Raw genomic sequence first — 18,348 nt, forward strand, 5'->3', positions numbered from 1 at the left:
CCCTGGAACTATAGTGCATCTGTTAAAGTTAGCTTGGTTGTACATGTAATTATACCAGTATTTCTCAACACAGCAACTGCTCAACCAACACATTGGGAACGTCACCGAGAAAACTATAATCTATGTACAACTTCTCTTCCTGCATTGGATAAAAAATCTATTAGAGTTCTAGACACGGTACCGTAGTTAAGTTGTGAGGCACTTGAATTTCTATTCTAACATTTGACGGTGTTGTTCGTACCAGGAAGGCTTCAAAGGCAAAAACACAAAAGTGGTTCAGTGCATGGGTTTTATACAAGTCACTGCTAAACACTTCTAGGTTGTGGTTCACTTATCAAAGAAAATGCAGCATATGTTAAGCAGCTAGAAGCAAAATAAACTACAAGTACAATGTATTGCAAAGTTGGAACAAAACAATTGAAGTATACTACATGTCAAATTTACATACATAAATGATAAAAGATTTCATTGTAGACATCCATACTTTCAGTTTCATTTTACCTTGCTTCCTAGATTTGTAATCCTGTTGGAAGTTAAATTACCCAAACCTGGTAATCAAAGAGGATATATAAGATGTGAGATGTGCTACTACAGCTGCAAAACTAGACCTAGTAGTGATCAAATGTCAGATCATGCATAGAAAATTTGGAACATGTTTGATGTAACTCTAACATTCATCAACACATTGGATTATTTTTTGTAGGATATTTACAAAAGTCTTGGCTCAAAAACTGCAGTGACAGTGCAGAAAACTCAGTACCAGTCATAACATTCACGAGCGCATCTTTACAAGCTTTCTGACGTTTAGGCTGCCTTTTTCTTCTTCTTCTTCTTGGACTTCATGGTCTTGCCGTACATGTGGATCCATGTCTTGGCGGTCGCCCGGTCTGCCTTGGAGACGCTGGTGAAGTCGAGTGAGGCCAGGTGAGGCATGAGGGACAGGATGTAGTGCTTGTAGCCCGGCTCCTGATCGATGGGGTTCCCATGGAGCGTCAGGTTCTTCAGCACGGGCAGGGCCGGCAGTTTGTCCACCTCTACGATGTTCTCGATGCTGTTGCCATGGAGATACAACACCTTGATGTTGCCGTAGCCCAGCAGGACCTGTGTGTGTGCACATCAGCGTAGCAAATTGAGTTCTGTACAACCATGGCTTTCTCACAAACAATAACATTGTTACGTCTTTTCGCTAACACACTTATCCCCGTGGTACCCCTGGTAATCATGACGAAGGTAGCTTTCCTACAAAATCCGCTTCTTGTGAAAATGTTGACCAATATTTTTCTTGCAAGGGGCCCCCAGAAATGGTTAAAAGTTAAATACAGAAGCATAAAATTGTAACAGTGGGGTTCAAGTGCCACTAACTGATCCTCAGTGTAAAAGTTTGGTTCAAGCATCGCTAACCACTACTCCAAAAGGTCCGGTCCCTTTGGAATGGATCAGTTAGCGGCGCCTGAACCCCACTGGTACAGAACTTTCATCTAAGTTGGTAAGTTGCACAATGAGAATTACCATAGACTGTTCTCCTAAAAGTGCAGAAAAATCTGGGTCAAATAGCTTACAAAGTCTGAGTAGGAGAGATTCCGGTTGAGAGTTGGAGATCAGTTGAAGTCTAATTATATGTTAAATGTAGAAGTTGGACTTACCGGGTCGACAGTGGTTAAGTCGTTGAATGACAGGTCCACCCATGCCAGGGCCTCTGGGTTGATGAAGAGTCGGGTTATCGCTCCAGGAAGGCCATCCAGCGTCGTCAGGGCGTTGTTGTTCATGCGCAGGGCATTGGAATTTATCTTTCCCTCCTCGTCATATTTGTGTTTCCTCGACCCTTGTCTCATCTCGTCTTCTGTTGCGTCTGAAAAGTTTGGGGTTCAGTCAACTTTGAGGACATGCAGAAATCGTACGACTGTTTAAGTAAAGATTGACAAGTACTGTATATTATTGCCAGAAAATACATGTTTTTAACTGCTGCCTAATGCTATACACAATGCAATGCAAACCAAATGGCTTTTTTAGCTAATTTTCAAGCTGATCTCTTTGGGTCAAGACATTACATGGGGTCGTGTGGCGTAATGAAAGAGCATTCAGCTCAGAACCAAGAGGTCCCGGGTTCGAATCCTGCCATGTCGGCAACCTTGTGCCCTTTCCCTTGTGTTGGGAAAGGCACTAACAAAACTTTCTTCACTTCACATCATACATGTGCCTTATCTGCAATGTCTGACAGTCCCTGTACTGTAGCATGAAATAAAACAGAGTACATATGGCATAACAGGTTGTATGACGACACTTAGTTTTGCTGCATGTAGCTGGTGTCGGCCATACCATCCATACTGCACAGCATCTTGAAGGAGAAGTCGATGGGCGGTCCGACATCGTTCTCATTGTCGATGGAAGCCTCCGCCGTGATGGCTCCCTTCCTGGGCGACCTTGGTGTGGTGGACATGTCGGTGGTCCCTCTACACTAGTGTACAGCTCCCTGTATGTGGAAACAGGCACACGGGTGAACTCTAGTGAACACAGTGGGGTCGTGTGGCGTAGCGGCATGCGGCAGAGCGTTCGGCTCGGAACTAAGAGGTCCCCGGTTCGAACCCTGCCATGTCACCAATCTTGTGCTCTTGGGAGAGGCACTTTACATGACTTTTCTGGATGGAGGCCTGGCGAACCACAAAAAATGCTGCATAATTTTCAGCTAGTTGGGCTGCCTCAAATTGAAAGAAGAAAAGAGACACATGCAAAGCACACTGAGGTACTATATTCACGACAAAGTTGCAGTTATATATTTAAGGGTTACTTTTATTTAGACCTTGTATGACGCACATACGGATAATTTTGTTACAAAAGGCAGGTCTCAGAAATGTGTTGAGCGCATTCTAATACACCATCAACCGATACCAACTGGAAGAATTGTTGGTTTCTAAGATTTCTTACCTGATTACTTGAAAGAAGACGCTTTTAGTTCCGATTAAGAGACCCAAAATGTGTCTTCGAACGTGCCTAGCTTGCCAGCAACATCACACGGCGGCCATTTTGGTTGTTGTTGACAACGGCATAGAAATTGAGGTCAATGACCTGTTTTATATGCAACGATCTTGAGCCCAGGATTGACTGTATCAAACTACGTTAAATTAGGTCATAAACTCGAATATATTGTCAAATAGGTATTTTTATGATGTAGAAAATGCACCAAAAGGTGAAAGTGTGATACCTGCTGAAAGGGAAATGAACAATATTAAATAGTTTAACTCCATGATATTGGGAACGAGAAAGAGTATATACCATAATCATACGTGTACCTACAGATTTTAAACATTAAAAAAAAAAGCACTTAACTAATTGGGACAGTCTGATGTTTAAAAATATTTATATATGTCATATTTTGTTTATTCTTTTAGAAAATAGGTGTGTTTTTTTAAAGTTTAACTTCATTATTTGTGCGCAAAATGAAAAAAAAACTCCCCCTGTAGGAAAGATAGATTCTTCCACGTGTGTTGACACCGCCATATTTAAAATGATCTGGTCGGAGGCATCTCCTGTGCAGATATTCTGGATGGTTGCTGACTTTGCGTTGCAATTTTGGCTGATATGCGATCTGAAAACAGCACAAAGCGGCCCAAAAGCCTAAAAAAAACTTCGGCCATTCTAAACGCCCACACTGGAAGCTAGTCCAAGAGCTCAGCAGCAAGCATGCAGTATCAACACATCTCGTTAGATGTCGCTGCAGTTGTCCTGCGAAGGAGTCCAGTATACGTAAGTGAAGGAAGACTGCAGTCAGATATGTAACTGTGAAAAACCCCGAGGCTCTTGAATGGGCCATATAAACGACGACCTTTTTTCGTTGTACGGGGAAGTTTTTCCCCCGTACTTTGGTGAATATGCATCTTTAACTGTAAGTTATCTGTATCGGTATAGCCGGTATAACCGCCCTTCGGCGTAACACACCATGCCAGGCACGCGGCGCGGCGGCAGCTAGCCATATCACACACAATCTTTGTGAACATTTATATTAATTACAGAAGTTCTTTGAACCTTTCTAGTGATGATGCCCCAACTGGCAACTCGCTACGATAGCTCTTGGATTATAGAGATCACCGTCAATGTACAGTTGGTCGACTTTGAGTACTGCAAACTTCGGGGGATGAGCCTTCCTTGCTTCTCTCAACACAAGTAGGAGTCTCCTTCGGACATCCCGAATTTGCTTGGGAAAGTCTTCAGAAATACCTATTTGAGACCCTCTTACGGTTCTTAGCTGCTAGCTTGTCTCACCCTCTCTCTGTCTCAGTGTACCACACAAATTTGGCAACGATTGGTCTGGGGCGTGAGCTCCCACCTATCCTATACGGTGAACTCTTTGGAACCTTATCTGTCGCACCACCTCATCCTGTAACTTAAGATCATACTTCAATACTTGTGTTATCAGTTTCTCTATCTGTTTGTTTTGGATTCTCCTTATCTTCCTCTTCTTCACGGTTGTGAAAGATAGGGTTCTCTCTTCTAAAGTGTGCCTTAACTGCATTTGTTTTAACTGAGCATTAATTTTTTTTTTCTCGTAAGTTGTAACGTTAAGTCTTATGACATATCTTATGACATATCTTATGGCTTATGACATTTCGTAGTTGTTCGTGCAGAATCTTGCGGCTTGGTTCTGTACCCTTTCCAGTTTGTCTTTGTCAATCTTTGGCCCATCTACTTTGACTAACATTTGTCAGTAAAAAAACAATAAACGCTGATTGTGCTTAAGCTTTCGTCATGATCCGATTCGATTGTCTATGTACGTTTTGGATAGAGGCATACACTACTACACTACAGCAACCGAACTGCCAACGTGCACACGTGTACTCTCCAAGCAGAGGTTGTGGAGGAATGATCGTTACCTTTTTATATACTAGTATGGCGGGTTTTTTTTTGTCGCTAACCCTACCGTCGGTGGCCGGCGACCTTCTCTGGCTAATGGATACTGCCTGGCCAATTTGATACTGTCTTTTTGCCACCGAAAGGTATCTCTGGCTAATGGATACTGTCGGGCCAATTTGATACTGTCTTTTTGCCTCCGGAAGGGATCTGCTTGGAGGTGACACACGTGATGTTTATGGAGTATCTCCTTTCCTACACGCGCAATTGCCACATTGTGATCAAACCCGTGGCGTGATGCTGGGATAAACGTTAGTGAGTGGTTTAGATATCTCGTTGCGACCTAGATATCTCATTTTTCTATTGTCTTGTCACTTCAAAGCGTTCTGAACTAGTTTTAAGTCAGGACTGAGGCGAATTGGCCACTGCATATTTGGACGCCCGATTGTCGCGGAAATCTTTTCGTCAAACTTGGAGTCGAGCTTCGTTTATGCCTTTGTGGCCTACTTGAAAATCCGTTAGTTTGGACGCTTGATTCTTGGCTGTTTATTCTGAATCCCGATTCTAGCCCTACTTTCATTCAGGATACTTGACGTAATAGAAGCTATCCTGGATTTTCCCGCGTTTTCTGGATTACGAGTTTGACCTTACGACATCCAGGGCTGTGCCAGTTTCCACGTAACGTTACGGTAAGTTTTGCTTCATAGCATTGTCACTAAGTTAATTATTTACACTCTTTACATCAATCCTTGCACCAATCAATGGCTTGTAAATAACAACAAAGGAAGTCAAAGATCAAACCTTTCAGTCCTAGACTGTATCTAAACATAATGGAAGCCAAATGGTTAAAATGTTACCAAAAATCCTTTTACGAACGAAAACTGGGTCAGCTGGATCATTCAACTGTAGGGATATTTAGTAACAGGTATGGTGTTTGTTTCTGGTGTGGACACGGCTTGGTGACGGTAAGAAATGCCACGAGAAACCTTGGTTTGCCTGTTGCCCATCATTTTCTCATTCCGACCCGGACATGTCTCTGGCCTGAAACCGCACCTAGACATCGACATCTTCGTCCGAGGTAGGCGAATTCTCACAGTGCGACTTCGAACTTAATTGAGATCTTAAACTTATCATAGCCTTGGCTATTCTGATAGTGACAGCCTGCCATGATAATTGTTAGAAGAGAAATTAACTCTTAGTAGTTGACCTAGCCTGTGTTACACAACCTCTCGGCTGCCGCTAGGAGCGTGGTTTACTCAGGCTATATAGGTTGACCTGTTAGTTCTGTGACATTTTCACTGACCTTCATGTAGCATACTCTACTCTTTCATCATGTAGTTCAAGCTCTAATAACGTATCTGTAGATTAAGTATATGTTGGCAATATTCGATGAACCTGGTTTAGAAACCTCAATAACCTCATACCTCAAATGAACCTAACCATAGCGCCGCCTATACTAACGTTATAGCTAGTGCGGCCATCTGGCTGCAATGACCGCTTTTTCTCGGTCCCGAATGTTCTAACAGGTTAACTGGAAAGAGTAAAAATTGGCCAAATTGACAAATAACGTGTCAGAGGAGTTGGTAAACTAAAGAAGAAAAGTTTGCCGTTCATTTCAGCCGCTTCTGAAGCCTGGAAGTGCATGGTAGAGGCTAAAATAAGACGACGCTTGGGGCTGTACTTGCCCCTGCACCGAAATCGTTCGAGTGGAATGAACTGTTGTTTCATCTCTGCCAATAAAATTAGGGGTAGGTGGGTGTGACTCACAGGAGTCATTCAGCAGAAGTTGATAGGGAAATCAGAAGTTGATAGGGGAATCAGAAGTTGATAGGGGAATCAGAAGTTGATAGGGGAAGCAAAAGTTGATAGGGGAAGATCTTTAGCTTTTTATATATGACCCTTTTTGTCGCTACCCCCACAAACGCATGGACCCTCTCTGGCCAATGGATACTGCCTGGCCAATTTGATACTGTTATTTTGCCACCCTAGGATCTGCTTGAGATTATCGAATGAATCTTAATTGCATGTTCATGACCATGGGGCTAAATGCGTACATCAGAGTGATCGTAATGATCATAATGATCGTAATAGATATATGATCGTTATATCATCAGAGTATCATCTAAGTATCATTTAGCAGTCATAAGCAGTCTTGGTGGACCTACGGTAAGCAAAGTGCGCTACTTCACTCTTGTTGTCAAAACTGCTTCGCGTGTTTGGTAAATACTTCATAAATAAACAGATATCCTAGGCATGTTTATACTGCGAGTCACTTGATAATTAAATTCTTGCTGAAGATTTATCGAGCCTGTAAAGTTTTGCCAACTCCCACATCCCAACTCAAACACTACGTAGTGTAGTGGTCACGTGTAGTTTTTGGTAGTATGGCACGCAGAGCACGGGCTGACTGGAGAGCTAAATCGATAAGTTATGATGATGATGACTTGGTAGTACATTTACCGACAAAAGTTTCTTCCAACTTTTGTGGGCAAGGCAGTTATTTCCATTATAAAGACTTGTCAGTGTACGTGGTGCACACATGTTTGAAATAACTACTGGGTCTTGTACCGTCACACGTCATCAGAAGGCGTGACGGTAACACCTGTATCGGTAGTAGTGGTATGGTAATAATGTCGCGTGTAAATATTTGGCGAATGTACTATACTGTTAGCCTCTACCAGGCTTGAGGAGGCGGCTGGAAAGAGTAGAAATCGGCCAAAATATAGAGATAAGCATGCCAAAGGAGTGTGGGCGGCGAACTGTTCTCTCAAAGGCCAAACTCCCTTGGCATGCTTATCTCTCTATTTTGGCCGATTTCTACTCTTTCCAGCCGCCTCCTCAAGCCTGGTAGAGGCTACTATACTGTATGTTATTGTTATTGTTGAGGAGCCCAGGAGGACTGGGCAAACCACTTATGATTTTTCTGATAATAAGTCTCAACTGGACTCTCAAGTGATATTCTGTGATTTTGGAGGAACGCACAAGTTTCTAGACAAGTCTGGATGTGCAGACCGGGCCTACAATCCGGTCGATACATATAGTAACTTTACATGTATCATATGTAGTGACACGTAGATCATTCTGTTACTATTAGTCATATAAACAGATCGAAAGGTTTGCTTCTTCACTCCCGAAGCTGTTCTCTCCATATCGTGGTGCAGTCTTCAGACAGTAAGGCCCTTTTCCCACTAGGGTAAAATTATCCGGATCGGATATTTGCTTTGATCCGGCTTCGACCTCGTTTTTCTGACGCCGGTCCCAAGCTCTAGTACCATTCAGCTTTAGATAGTCTTTTGGAAAAAAGATATACGTGAAGAATCATTGTGGTCAACCTGTCAGAATGAATTGTAGTGAACCTGAGAGAATGAATTGTGGTGAACCTTTGAAAATGCCATTGCTCGCTACATAAAATGGATATCAGTTCCCGAGAGATGCCGTTAATAATATAGGATCGTAACATAGCGGTATATGCCAACAGGAATCATTAATAAATGATGTATGACACATTTAGTAGGGTCTTGCGGGTACATACAGACCATTGTTGCATTGCGTGCACGACATTTAGTAGTCTGCTCTGTGCTGACTCCGCGTTCCGTGGACCTGCTGAGTGTGCAGAAAGAAGATGGAACAGCAGAGCGTCGAAGTTCTGCGGCTAACTCCCGGTGAAACCACCGCTCTGAGGCCGGGAGTCAACCTGATCTGCAGGGAGGCCGACAACTTTGTCATCTACAAGGTGCGTGTGCTGCTAGCTCTACCAGGCTTCTGGAGGCGGCTGGAAAGAGTAGAAATCGGCCAAATAGAGAGATAGTTTGCGGCAAACTGTTCTTTCCAGCCGACCAAACTCCCTTGGCATGCTATCTCTCTATTTGGCCGATTTCTACTCTTTCCTGCCGCCTGCCGAAGCTTGGGAAAGGCTTAGTATGTGTCTGCAGGCACGGAGATAGTGTTCTGTTGTGGCAGTAGCTAGCGAACGCTCGAATATGCCTGGTATTCCAACATATTTTTCTCTTGAACGGAAACACAATGTGGGATTCCAAAAAACCAAGAACCTGTTTCCAAAAAGGTGTTGATCGGTGATTAGAATATCGTAGCGCAGACGTTTGTAGCGACCTGCGTTTGTTTCAATGACTGACGACCGTTTCTTTTCGGAAGTAAGTTAGGCTGTAAAAGAAACATGATCAAAACAAACGCAGGCCACTAGAAAATTCTGCGCTGGATAGGAAGCTAGAAAATCGCACCTTTTCTGTCAATCAGTTGAATCCAAACACAGATGAATGTTTTAGCCTCCTTCGTATACTTGTAGGGCGGCGGCGTTATTTTTTTCGGTGAGCGACGCACGCGAGTTATTCCGCGGAGGGACGATATTGGAAAGAAACAGCAAAATCGTCCCTCCGCGGAATAACTCGCGTGCGTCGCTCACCGGAAAAAAACGTAATAACGCCGCCGTCCTACAAGTATTCGAAGGAGGCGAGAAATGCTTGCATCTTGAAAAAAAAAAAAAACAGTGCAAGTACTGCAAAACCGAACAGAAACAGAAAACAGGCCAAAATAAATAAAGTGAAAGTGAAACTGTTAATAGCTTTTGTTGCACGATCTTGATATAAAACTTTCATGACTGCAACATGAATATTTAAAGGAGAAGACTGAGATCATGCACAATAATATCTCCAAAACACGTCTCGTATGTTCTTCGTAATTACTTTTCCCCATTATCCTGTCAAAGTTACTATCTGACAAAGTAAAACAAAGTGCTGGTAAGGTTTCAGTCAGTGGCCCACCTGTTATTATTTCCCAAGTCTCCATCAGACTTCTGGTCGATGAGAGAATAGGAGAAACTTGGCCACATGGGGTTAAAAGCATCCAATATGATTTCAGGGAAATATTCTCAAATAGGCAATGTTTGTGATATTGACACATACTGCTTCACATTGGCATATTTGAGTCAGCATTTCATACTTTGGACTTTTAAAACTGCAGAAACAAGCCCTAAGATGAGTCCTTTATTTTCTGGGTGGTACCCTAAAAATCAGCCCAGGGCCCTTCCAGTAATCATTTTCCGTCAGAATTTTTGGTATTTTTGCTCCAAGAGGGTCAATATACATTGGGATAGTGTGGTTTTAATTCAGTATGTAGATAAGTGACTAGAATATTGGCTCTGAAAAATCGGGTTTCCAAGCCCCAAAAAACTGCATTGGATGCCAGGCGCTGTCCTTGGTGCTGAAATAGATAACGTGCGTTCACACCTTATACAGGATCCAAGGAACCCACGGGACGACCCGTTTAAGGCCTGCCGCAACGTCTGTAAGCACCAGGGCGGCAAGTTCGTACAAGATGTTGAAGATCCTGCCGGCAGGTTTGAGTGCACGTTATACTCATTACAAACTGTACAGTGTATGATCCCACACGGTCCTGTGTGGACCTATAGTTTGTTCTTGGGTGTAGCATCAGAATTCTTAGCTATGTTCCGCTTTGAATTGAATATAACGTTAGGTGCCCATTGGTAGGACGGTCATTCATGGTCTATGCTCTGCAAGGGTCCAATGGAAGATGAATAAAATGAACTGCTTTGTGTATATTCTTTATATGAACTATTTATTTTTTGTTCATGCTTAGGTCACATTTTCGGGGCCCGACCGGGCTGTTTGTATGAACGAAAAATTACTATATATCAATAATGTACAGAAATAGTGCCCTTGATCATTATCAAAAACCTTTCTGTGTTTTGTTGTCTTTTATATCGTACTTTTCGTTCCCAAAAGCCGGTTGGGGAATGTGACCTTAGCGTAACCAAGGACGTTCTATCACTTGTTGAATGAAGCTCCTCGGCATAACTGTACCGGATCTTCTATCCCCAGCGTTCTGCGGTGCACCAAGCACGGCTGGAAACTGGACTGCTCCACTATGAAGTACGTCAACCCGCCGGACAGCTTCAGCCAGGAGAGGTTAGGTATGGCAAGAGTTTACACTAGTATGGGGTTTTTCCGTAGAGCGTAATCGGCCGTTTTAATTCTACGTAGAGCATAGACGGTCGGATCGCTCTAATAGACCCATTCGACTTTCACGGATCGCATAAACTGCATACGTCACAGGGGGTACATTTCGAATAGAAACTACGTCACAGGGGGGACATTTCGAAAGTTCCTTTCACAGATTGCATAAACTGCATACGTCACAGAACAAAATAACCTTAAATTGTTGTACGGAATTCCACCATACAAAGTTGGTGCCTGTTTTCCTGTCCTTTCCGCATATATTACAGAGAAAAAAAGACACTACCTACACTTTAGTAAAAAAATAATTTGCCAGGGGGGACACCGCGAGCGCAAGCCGCGTTCGACTTCATCGTTCTAGAACGATGTTCTTTCGAAATGTCCCCCCTGTTACGTAAGCAGTTTATGCGGTCCGTGAAAGTCGAATGGGTCTATTCAACGTAGAGCGTACGTAATTGGCGCACTTTGCGTAGAGCGTATTCGCCTTTAGTTCTACGTAATGCGTTGTAGCCACTTTGAATTTACCGTAAAGTGTAATCGAGAGGCTTCCGTAATAAGTAGCCAGCTCTCAAAATTTATTGTACAGCGTTCTCAGAATCGCCCTGAGGAAGATGACAGGCGGTCACCGAAACGTCGGCTGAATAAAAGACTTGGTTGTGTAAAAAGAGTCTCTTTACTCGGTGTCTTCCCAACGTGATGAAACTATTCGCGAACCCTCCCTACGGTTCTCAAATGACATGTACGTGTTGTTCCAGTTCCTGAGTTAGACGAGGACGGCTCGCTGGCCTTGGTGGAGCTGATCCCGCCTGAGCCGTGGAAAGTCGACGCCAGAGCCCCGGAGGCTATCCAGCCGGGTGAAGTGCAGGTCTCCAGACTAATTTCATTGCTGATTTATTGCTATCAGACACTAATTTTATTGCTATCACAGACTGATTTATTGCTATCAGACACTAATTTGATTGCTATAACCCGATTGTTATGTACGATCACGCGATCCTGTCAGCGAGGTCTTTTGAGTTGGTGAGGTGATTTAATGCAAATTGTCATGCTGCATTGTTAACGTTGCTATAGACAGCCGCCCTCAACCAAGAAAACAACACAGTAATTTCTCAGTTTTCAACATTTGGTTTTCGAACTGTGAGGTCATCATATCGTAATGATGTTTAATCATTATCGTCCAAATGCCCCACTTCTAGGATGCTATTAAAATACAGGAGGCTTTTGCCTACCTAGCCAACATCATATACTTGTAACTACCACCTTCGCCTCATATTCATTTTAGAGGACCTCTGCCTTTTCTGAGTTTATGAGGTTCCAAAATCCCACATAGTATGTGTGTTCTGGCGCCAAAAGCTGTAATGTATCTGTATCTGTATATCCGGTATAAAGCACACCAGCTATGTGAAGATAGAAGGTTGTCGCGGAGCTAAAATCATTGTTCAAATTCCTTTATATAATTGTACTTTTCCTTAGCTGACCTTCTTCGCGCATGCCTGTATGGAGCTGAAACTGGGAGACAAGACGATGTTCTTCGACCCGTGGCTGACCGGACCCGCCTTCGCCAGGGGCTGGTGGCTCATCCACGAACCGCCTGCCGATTGGCTGGACAGGCTGTCACGTGCCGATCTCATTTACATAAGTCATGTGCACTCGGATCATCTCAGGTTTGTGTTTGACTTCTGGCCTGTTGCCTAAAGATCCTTAAATGCTCCGGCCACTTTTCCAAACAGATGCCCTGCGAAGTAGTTTACTTTTAAAGTTTTGGTAAGTGTGGTGTTATTTTGAAATGTTTGACCATTGTGCACTGCACATACATCAACTAACTTAGTATGTGGAATATTTTAACTTGTATTCAATATTACTTTTGTGTGTTTGTACTCGCAGAAGTCCTTGTACGTTTGTTCTCCTATGTCGGCAAGTTTTACTCTGAACCTCCACAGCTCTGTGACGCTCCTTTCATGCTTGGGTGAACTTTCGGAGATTTCACCTGAATGGAGATCGGCGACAAACCGTTAGAAGTGGCTTGGTACTTCCTTTCCTTCTCTTTCTCTCTGCACTTTCAGTATGCTCACGTACTATGCGCTTCTCAGACAATCTTTCCTTACATTTCTGACGAAGACTTTCATGGCCAATACCTAACGCTACCTTAGAGGTAGTGATGCATACCGGTTCACTGGACTTGGATCCGGACTTGTAAGAATGTTTAGGTTCAAGTCCAAAAAACCTAAAAGTCAAGAACCGAGTCCGGACTTATTACCATAAAAGACCATTTCACATATCCCTTTTCTTTCCAAACCACCTAAAACCATCTGAAGATTGCAAAATCTTTGCTGGAAAACGAAGAAAACATTGCCATTGGGCATCGTCAAGTACCAGCCTCCATGTTATGTAGCCAAATTTTCACCCAGACAACATTGCGAGGTTGCCAACATGCAATTTTGTATATGCCATGGGTTTAGGTCCAGACTTACAAGTCCGGAACTGAACCTAAACCTCTGGACTTGAATCCGGACCTGAACCTAAAATTGGGTTTAGGTATGCATCACTACTTAGAGGTACCCAAATGTTTAAGGTATTCTTCAGGAATGCCTTGATAACACAATTTTTAATGCGGTGGTCTTAAGTTACCTAGCCGAATCATGAGAGCTGACGTTACATGTAAGTTTTGTGTTCTTCCCAGCTACCCCACACTGACGCTTCTGTCAGAAAAGAACCCAGACATCCCCATCTACGTTGGAGACACGTCCATGCCGGTGTTCTGCAAGCTGCAGCAAAGCGGCGTCAGGCTGAACCGCATCAACGTCTGCAGTTTCGGGGTGTGGCAGGAGGTGAGGATTGCTTGTTCTTTATATAATATGACCTGCTATCCAAGTTACCATTATCTAACGTACACTGTACAAGCCAATAGACCCAGCAGCTACTATCCAAAGAAAACGGTATCAAGTTCATCAACAGATGCGGACAAAATGAGCTGGCGATGACGTGCGAAATTTACCCTACTACAAGGGAAAGAATTGTTCCAAATTACTTGAATGAAGAAATACTGAATGACTGACTGAATGACTGACTGACTGACCAACTGATTGATTGATTGATTGATGCTGTACTGCAGATCAATGCAGATCTGCGTTTCATGATCCTGATGGACGGAGTACATCCAGACATGGACACCTGCATCCTGGTGGACTACAAGGGTAGGACTGCAGAACATTTTAATTTGTTTTCTTCATTTTGTTTTCTTTGCTTGCAATGCCCAACAGGTTAACTAACTGCCACAGACCTGAGTGTGATCTTTTGAACATCCTTGGATCTTAGACTGATAACGGATACTAGTAAATGAAAATGAAGAAGTGAGTTGGAGTAAAGTATTAAAGAGGGAGGGAACAATGGAAGAAAGGAAGGTAAGGAAAGGAAAGGAATTAAATTGTTTGAACTGTGTTGTCAGGTCATCTGATCCTGAACACCGTGGACTGCACCCAGCCCAACGGCATGCGGCTGCCCAAGAATGTGGACATCATGATGAGCGACTTCGCGGGGGGTGCATCCGGGTTCCCCATGGCGTTCTCTGGAGGACGATACACAAGTAAGAACACCTGCCCACTTGGACATGTATGTGTGACCAACACTCTGTTTGTTACAATTCAGCTGTACAAAGCAATTGTAATGTATATGGAGGACAGGACTGGAAGTATAGTGCTAAATCAGTACCTCTCTATTTCCAGTGCTAACAGGAGGGTCTCCAGTGCTAAAGCTGAGTGAACACTGGAAGTTCAGTGCTGAGAAAGGCTCAGTTCTGCAATCCAGTGCTGAAGATCACCTCCTCACTCAATATCTAGTGAAAATGGGACCCGCAACTTTAAAACTTACTATCTTTAGAATGTAGCACTTTTTATAGTTTTTTTATGCCAATGCTTTTTGCAGATGAATGGAAAGCCAAGTTCATTGCTACGGAGCGGAAAAAGCTGCTGTACTACAAGACACAAGTGGTGCGTGACGTCAACCCGAAGGTCTACTGTCCTTTTGCAGGCTTCTTCGTGGAAGCTCATCCAGCAGACAAGTGAGTGTGCTGATCCACACGTGACAGGACAGTCCGTCATCTTTAATATCCTAGCTACTGTCGCAGCCTGATTTCCATTGTATTGTAGCTCCTGTTCACTTCTCTCATTGATTCTGGAATTAATAGAGGGATGTACGACCTACTAGTATATGTGACCCATTCTATTCTATTCTATTCTATTCTATTCTATTCTATTCTATTCTATTCTATTTTCTATTCTATTTTCTATTCTATTTTCTATTCTATTTTCTATTCTATTTTCTATTCTATTTTCTATTCCATTCCATTCTATTCCATTCCATTCTATTCCATTCCATTCCATTCCATTCTATTCTATTCTATTCTATTCTATTCTATTCTATTCTATTCTATTCTATTCTATTCTATTCTATTCTATTCTATTCTATTCTATTCTATTCTATTCTAAACCTGACTGGGACAGTCAACTTGGCTTCTATGGATTTTCCTTTTTCTTCATCTCTCCTCTCTGTTCCAGGTACATCCGTGACACCAACACGAAGAACAGCGCGGAGCAGCTGAACACTCTAATCAACAGGTATTCTGACCACATCATCCCCTGGACACCCAAACCTGGCGCCACTCTGGACCTGGCACTCATTCTGGACGACACTGTGGACCGCAGGTACTTCTTTTACTTTTATATCTTCACACAAAACAACATGAAGAAGGACAGAGAAATACATGTAACTTACAAACTATGTGCAGGAGAAGGCACCAATCATATTAATACATATTACTAGTAGTAATTAAAAGTATTGAACATTGCAATTAATAACTTGCCAAAAATAGCATCAGCTCAGTGTTTCACAAAGCCTGTAAAAAAGACAAAATGTCAACTCTCCTAACTGTTCCAAGGCTTGCAATAGTGGATCCTCCTCTGGCGACTAAGATCTACAAAGACAACTGGGATTTCGACTCGTACATCGACAAGATCAACGAGAGTATCGACTGTGAGATTTTTGCCTACCCAGACTGGATCCCGGTGTACTACAGGTGGGCAGGATTCAGCAACTACAACCTAGTCCTGAGGGTGAGTACGCCATTCATATCTGTTAATGTACAAGCCATGAATACATAGATAGATAAATAAATGGCCCAGTGCATGGGATACTCGATCTTTTGCTGATTGGGTGATGAATAAAGTGTGTATGTGGGTGCATGTGTGTATCGAGTTGTTATTATGTTTACCGAAGGAAAATATGTTGTTTTTGCTACATTCCCTCTTCTTCTTCTTCAAACCAATAAGGTCAATGACCTGAACCAGACGGTCTGTCACCATGGTAACTAGTGTTGGGTTACATCGTGTTGCAATTTTATAGCATAAGGGATTTAGACTCCTGTTGCCATATACTAGTATATGTATGTGTTTGAGAAAGAATTAACGGAGCAGACCATATGCCTCACAAATGTTACCTTTTTGTTGTTTGTTCCCTGTTAGATGATAGAGACCGATGACGACTTCCACCCCATCGAGGAAGGGTACGACTTCCTGGTGGATTTCTCAGACCTCAGCTTCCCTCAACAGCGACCAACCAGGGAGCATGCGTACTTGGAGGTAATGTCACGTCAACCTCTCTGAATTTTATCCTTCTCACGCTCAGGGGGGGCTTACATGTATAATGTGCTGTTTCTATGTCACTTCTGATTGTGCCCTGTATCTAACAGCTACCACCTGTTATCCCTAAGAAGCTGCAAGAATTTGCTTCAGTCTCTTAGTCTGTCGATTTTTTTTTCAAACAAATTATTGAAATATTAACTATACGATAAATTACTGCATTCTAGTCGCATGCCAATTTAGTCTTTTATAGGATATATGAACACAAATAAGATTTTAACTATCTTATGATCGAAAGAGATTCCTACTGATTGTACTTCGGGTTTGTTCTTTGTTTTCACAAAAAATTATAAAGTCAATGTTGATCTGCATCTTTTTAAGTTGCAAAACTTGTTGGGTGAATTGTTTATTTACGGTATACTCTCCACTTAGATCAAGAATCGGATAGGAGTTCACCGCCAAACGGTTCTGAAGGGTCTGTTTTGGGATGACCTGTACATCGGATTTAACAACAGGATATCACGGGACCCGGACACATTCCACTACAAGTAAGGACAGGTTTCATTATAGCCCTCCTGTGGCATTCAGTGGCAATGTAGCAGAATGTCCTGCATTGACTGCAGGTAAAATTTGCCTATAGGCAGGACACACAAGTTTTGTTCATGTAAGTACAAGCTGGGTAAGACTAAACTGTAAGGTTTGAACCACTCATACCAGCAAGGACCCCTACTCTTTTATTAGTGCGGTGGGTTCTTTAACGTGCGTGGGGTGTAGCTCTCCCCAAACACGGGACCTTCATTTAACGTCCTATCTGAAGGACGGCCCTAACCAAGGCTAGGTATTCATTTTCTACCTGAGTGAGGAAAGTCGTGTAAACTGCCTTTCTCAAGGCAGGACACATAATTGGGGGCATTGTAGGATTCGAACCCGCAACCTCTTGGTCCTGAGCCAAACACGCTACCAATTACGCCACACAACCCCACTATAAGCAGGTTGATTAGTCTGAACCAGCATTGCCTGAGATTTCTGAAACGTTTGTCCTTGTACCGACAGGTTCTGGAACCACATGCAGATTCTTCTGCCACAACAGCCCCCCGACTGGGCCAGTTTTCTGCGCAAGCAGCAAGAGATACATGGTGGGAAACCTGTACGGGCAGTGTGGAAACCGTCAAACAAGAGCAACACCACCGGTGAGATTTTGCTTTCTTGGTCTATTTGTGTTATCTTCGCAAACATATTGCTTTTGCTGTTTCTTTAATTTTTTTTCGGGGTTGCCGTTACAAATCGGATGGCACCCAGGCTAATGTTTCATTTCGATTAGAATTGTCAATTGTAGTATTTTTTTCATGCAGACCTGACAACTCTGATTAAATACAAAAACTACACTTTTTCCCAACTTTCTGAGAAATATTTCAATGTTTTCCCACTTGTAGTTGCCCGTCTACTCGGCATGCTGGTGCAGACCAAGGCCCTGCTCATCCCAGGGCTCATGGCATCCCTGGCAACCATCGTCTTCTTCGCCATGTCTGTAAAATAACGTTCCGGAGGCGTCTCCAAAATGGAAACTTAAGTAGGTTACATGTATGTCAGTCAAGTTAGAGGTTAGCCTGAGTGTCAGCCTTTTTATCTTTCGTCCGCTCCCCACGATTTGCTACCGGTAGCGGATCCTGGGGAGTGGACGGAAGCTAAAAAGACTGACACTCAGGCTAGTTACAGGTGGCAAAGCCAGAATATTTGGCAAGAAGACAGTTAATGGTTCGCGCTTCATGGAGCGTGTGTGTTAAGTTATATACGGAGCAATACTGCAGTTTCAGTTCAGTGCCTTACTCTTGTCTCAATGACTATGTCTATTAGGAGCTTTGCAAGGCTTCATTGCAAATTTA

At 43.0% G+C, this 18,348-nt stretch overlaps 2 protein-coding genes across 2 annotated transcripts; one reads left to right on the forward strand and one right to left on the reverse strand.

Annotated features, from left to right (window-relative positions):
* Nucleotides 1-64: 64 nt before the first annotated feature.
* On the reverse strand, nt 65-3,038 carry LOC109470635 (leucine-rich repeat-containing protein 51-like). Its single transcript, XM_019769660.1, has 4 exons — nt 2,923-3,038; nt 2,317-2,470; nt 1,644-1,849; nt 65-1,101 (listed from the first exon to the last, which is right to left on the reverse strand). The coding sequence occupies exons 2-4, from the start codon at nt 2,435-2,437 to the stop codon at nt 805-807; spliced, it is 624 nt and encodes a 207-aa protein (XP_019625219.1). The 5' UTR covers nt 2,438-2,470; nt 2,923-3,038; the 3' UTR covers nt 65-804.
* Nucleotides 3,039-5,128: 2,090 nt separating this feature from the next.
* LOC109470655 (cytidine monophosphate-N-acetylneuraminic acid hydroxylase-like) lies at nt 5,129-18,037 on the forward strand. Its single transcript, XM_019769684.1, has 16 exons — nt 5,129-5,531; nt 8,458-8,575; nt 10,095-10,195; nt 10,698-10,789; nt 11,588-11,697; nt 12,306-12,496; nt 13,513-13,660; nt 13,945-14,026; nt 14,278-14,415; nt 14,754-14,889; nt 15,386-15,532; nt 15,766-15,940; nt 16,349-16,465; nt 16,898-17,013; nt 17,519-17,655; nt 17,899-18,037. Exons 2-16 carry the CDS (start codon nt 8,465-8,467, stop codon nt 18,000-18,002), a joined length of 1,905 nt encoding a protein of 634 aa, XP_019625243.1. The 5' UTR covers nt 5,129-5,531; nt 8,458-8,464; the 3' UTR covers nt 18,003-18,037.
* The last annotated feature ends 311 nt before the right edge of the window (nt 18,038-18,348 follow it).

This window comes from Branchiostoma belcheri, unplaced genomic scaffold, assembly GCF_001625305.1.
Source record: "Branchiostoma belcheri isolate BF01 breed outbred unplaced genomic scaffold, Haploidv18h27 scaffold23, whole genome shotgun sequence".
Lineage (NCBI taxonomy): Eukaryota > Metazoa > Chordata > Leptocardii > Amphioxiformes > Branchiostomatidae > Branchiostoma > Branchiostoma belcheri.

Excerpts from the sequence above, each read along its gene's own strand:
- LOC109470635 (XM_019769660.1), bottom strand. The coding sequence starts at position 2,437 with ATGTCCACCACACCAAGGTCGCCCAGGAAGGGAGCCATCACGGCGGAG. Across the intron at positions 1,850-2,316 it reads GATGCTGTGCAGTATGGATG|ACGCAACAGAAGACGAGATG; the intron begins GTATGGCCGACA and ends CAAACTTTTCAG. Across the intron at positions 1,102-1,643 it reads ACTTAACCACTGTCGACCCG|GTCCTGCTGGGCTACGGCAA; the intron begins GTAAGTCCAACT and ends GCACACACACAG.
- LOC109470655 (XM_019769684.1), top strand. The coding sequence starts at position 8,465 with ATGGAACAGCAGAGCGTCGAAGTTCTGCGGCTAACTCCCGGTGAAACC. Across the intron at positions 14,027-14,277 it reads CATCCTGGTGGACTACAAGG|GTCATCTGATCCTGAACACC; the intron begins GTAGGACTGCAG and ends CTGTGTTGTCAG. Across the intron at positions 17,656-17,898 it reads AAACAAGAGCAACACCACCG|TTGCCCGTCTACTCGGCATG; the intron begins GTGAGATTTTGC and ends TCCCACTTGTAG.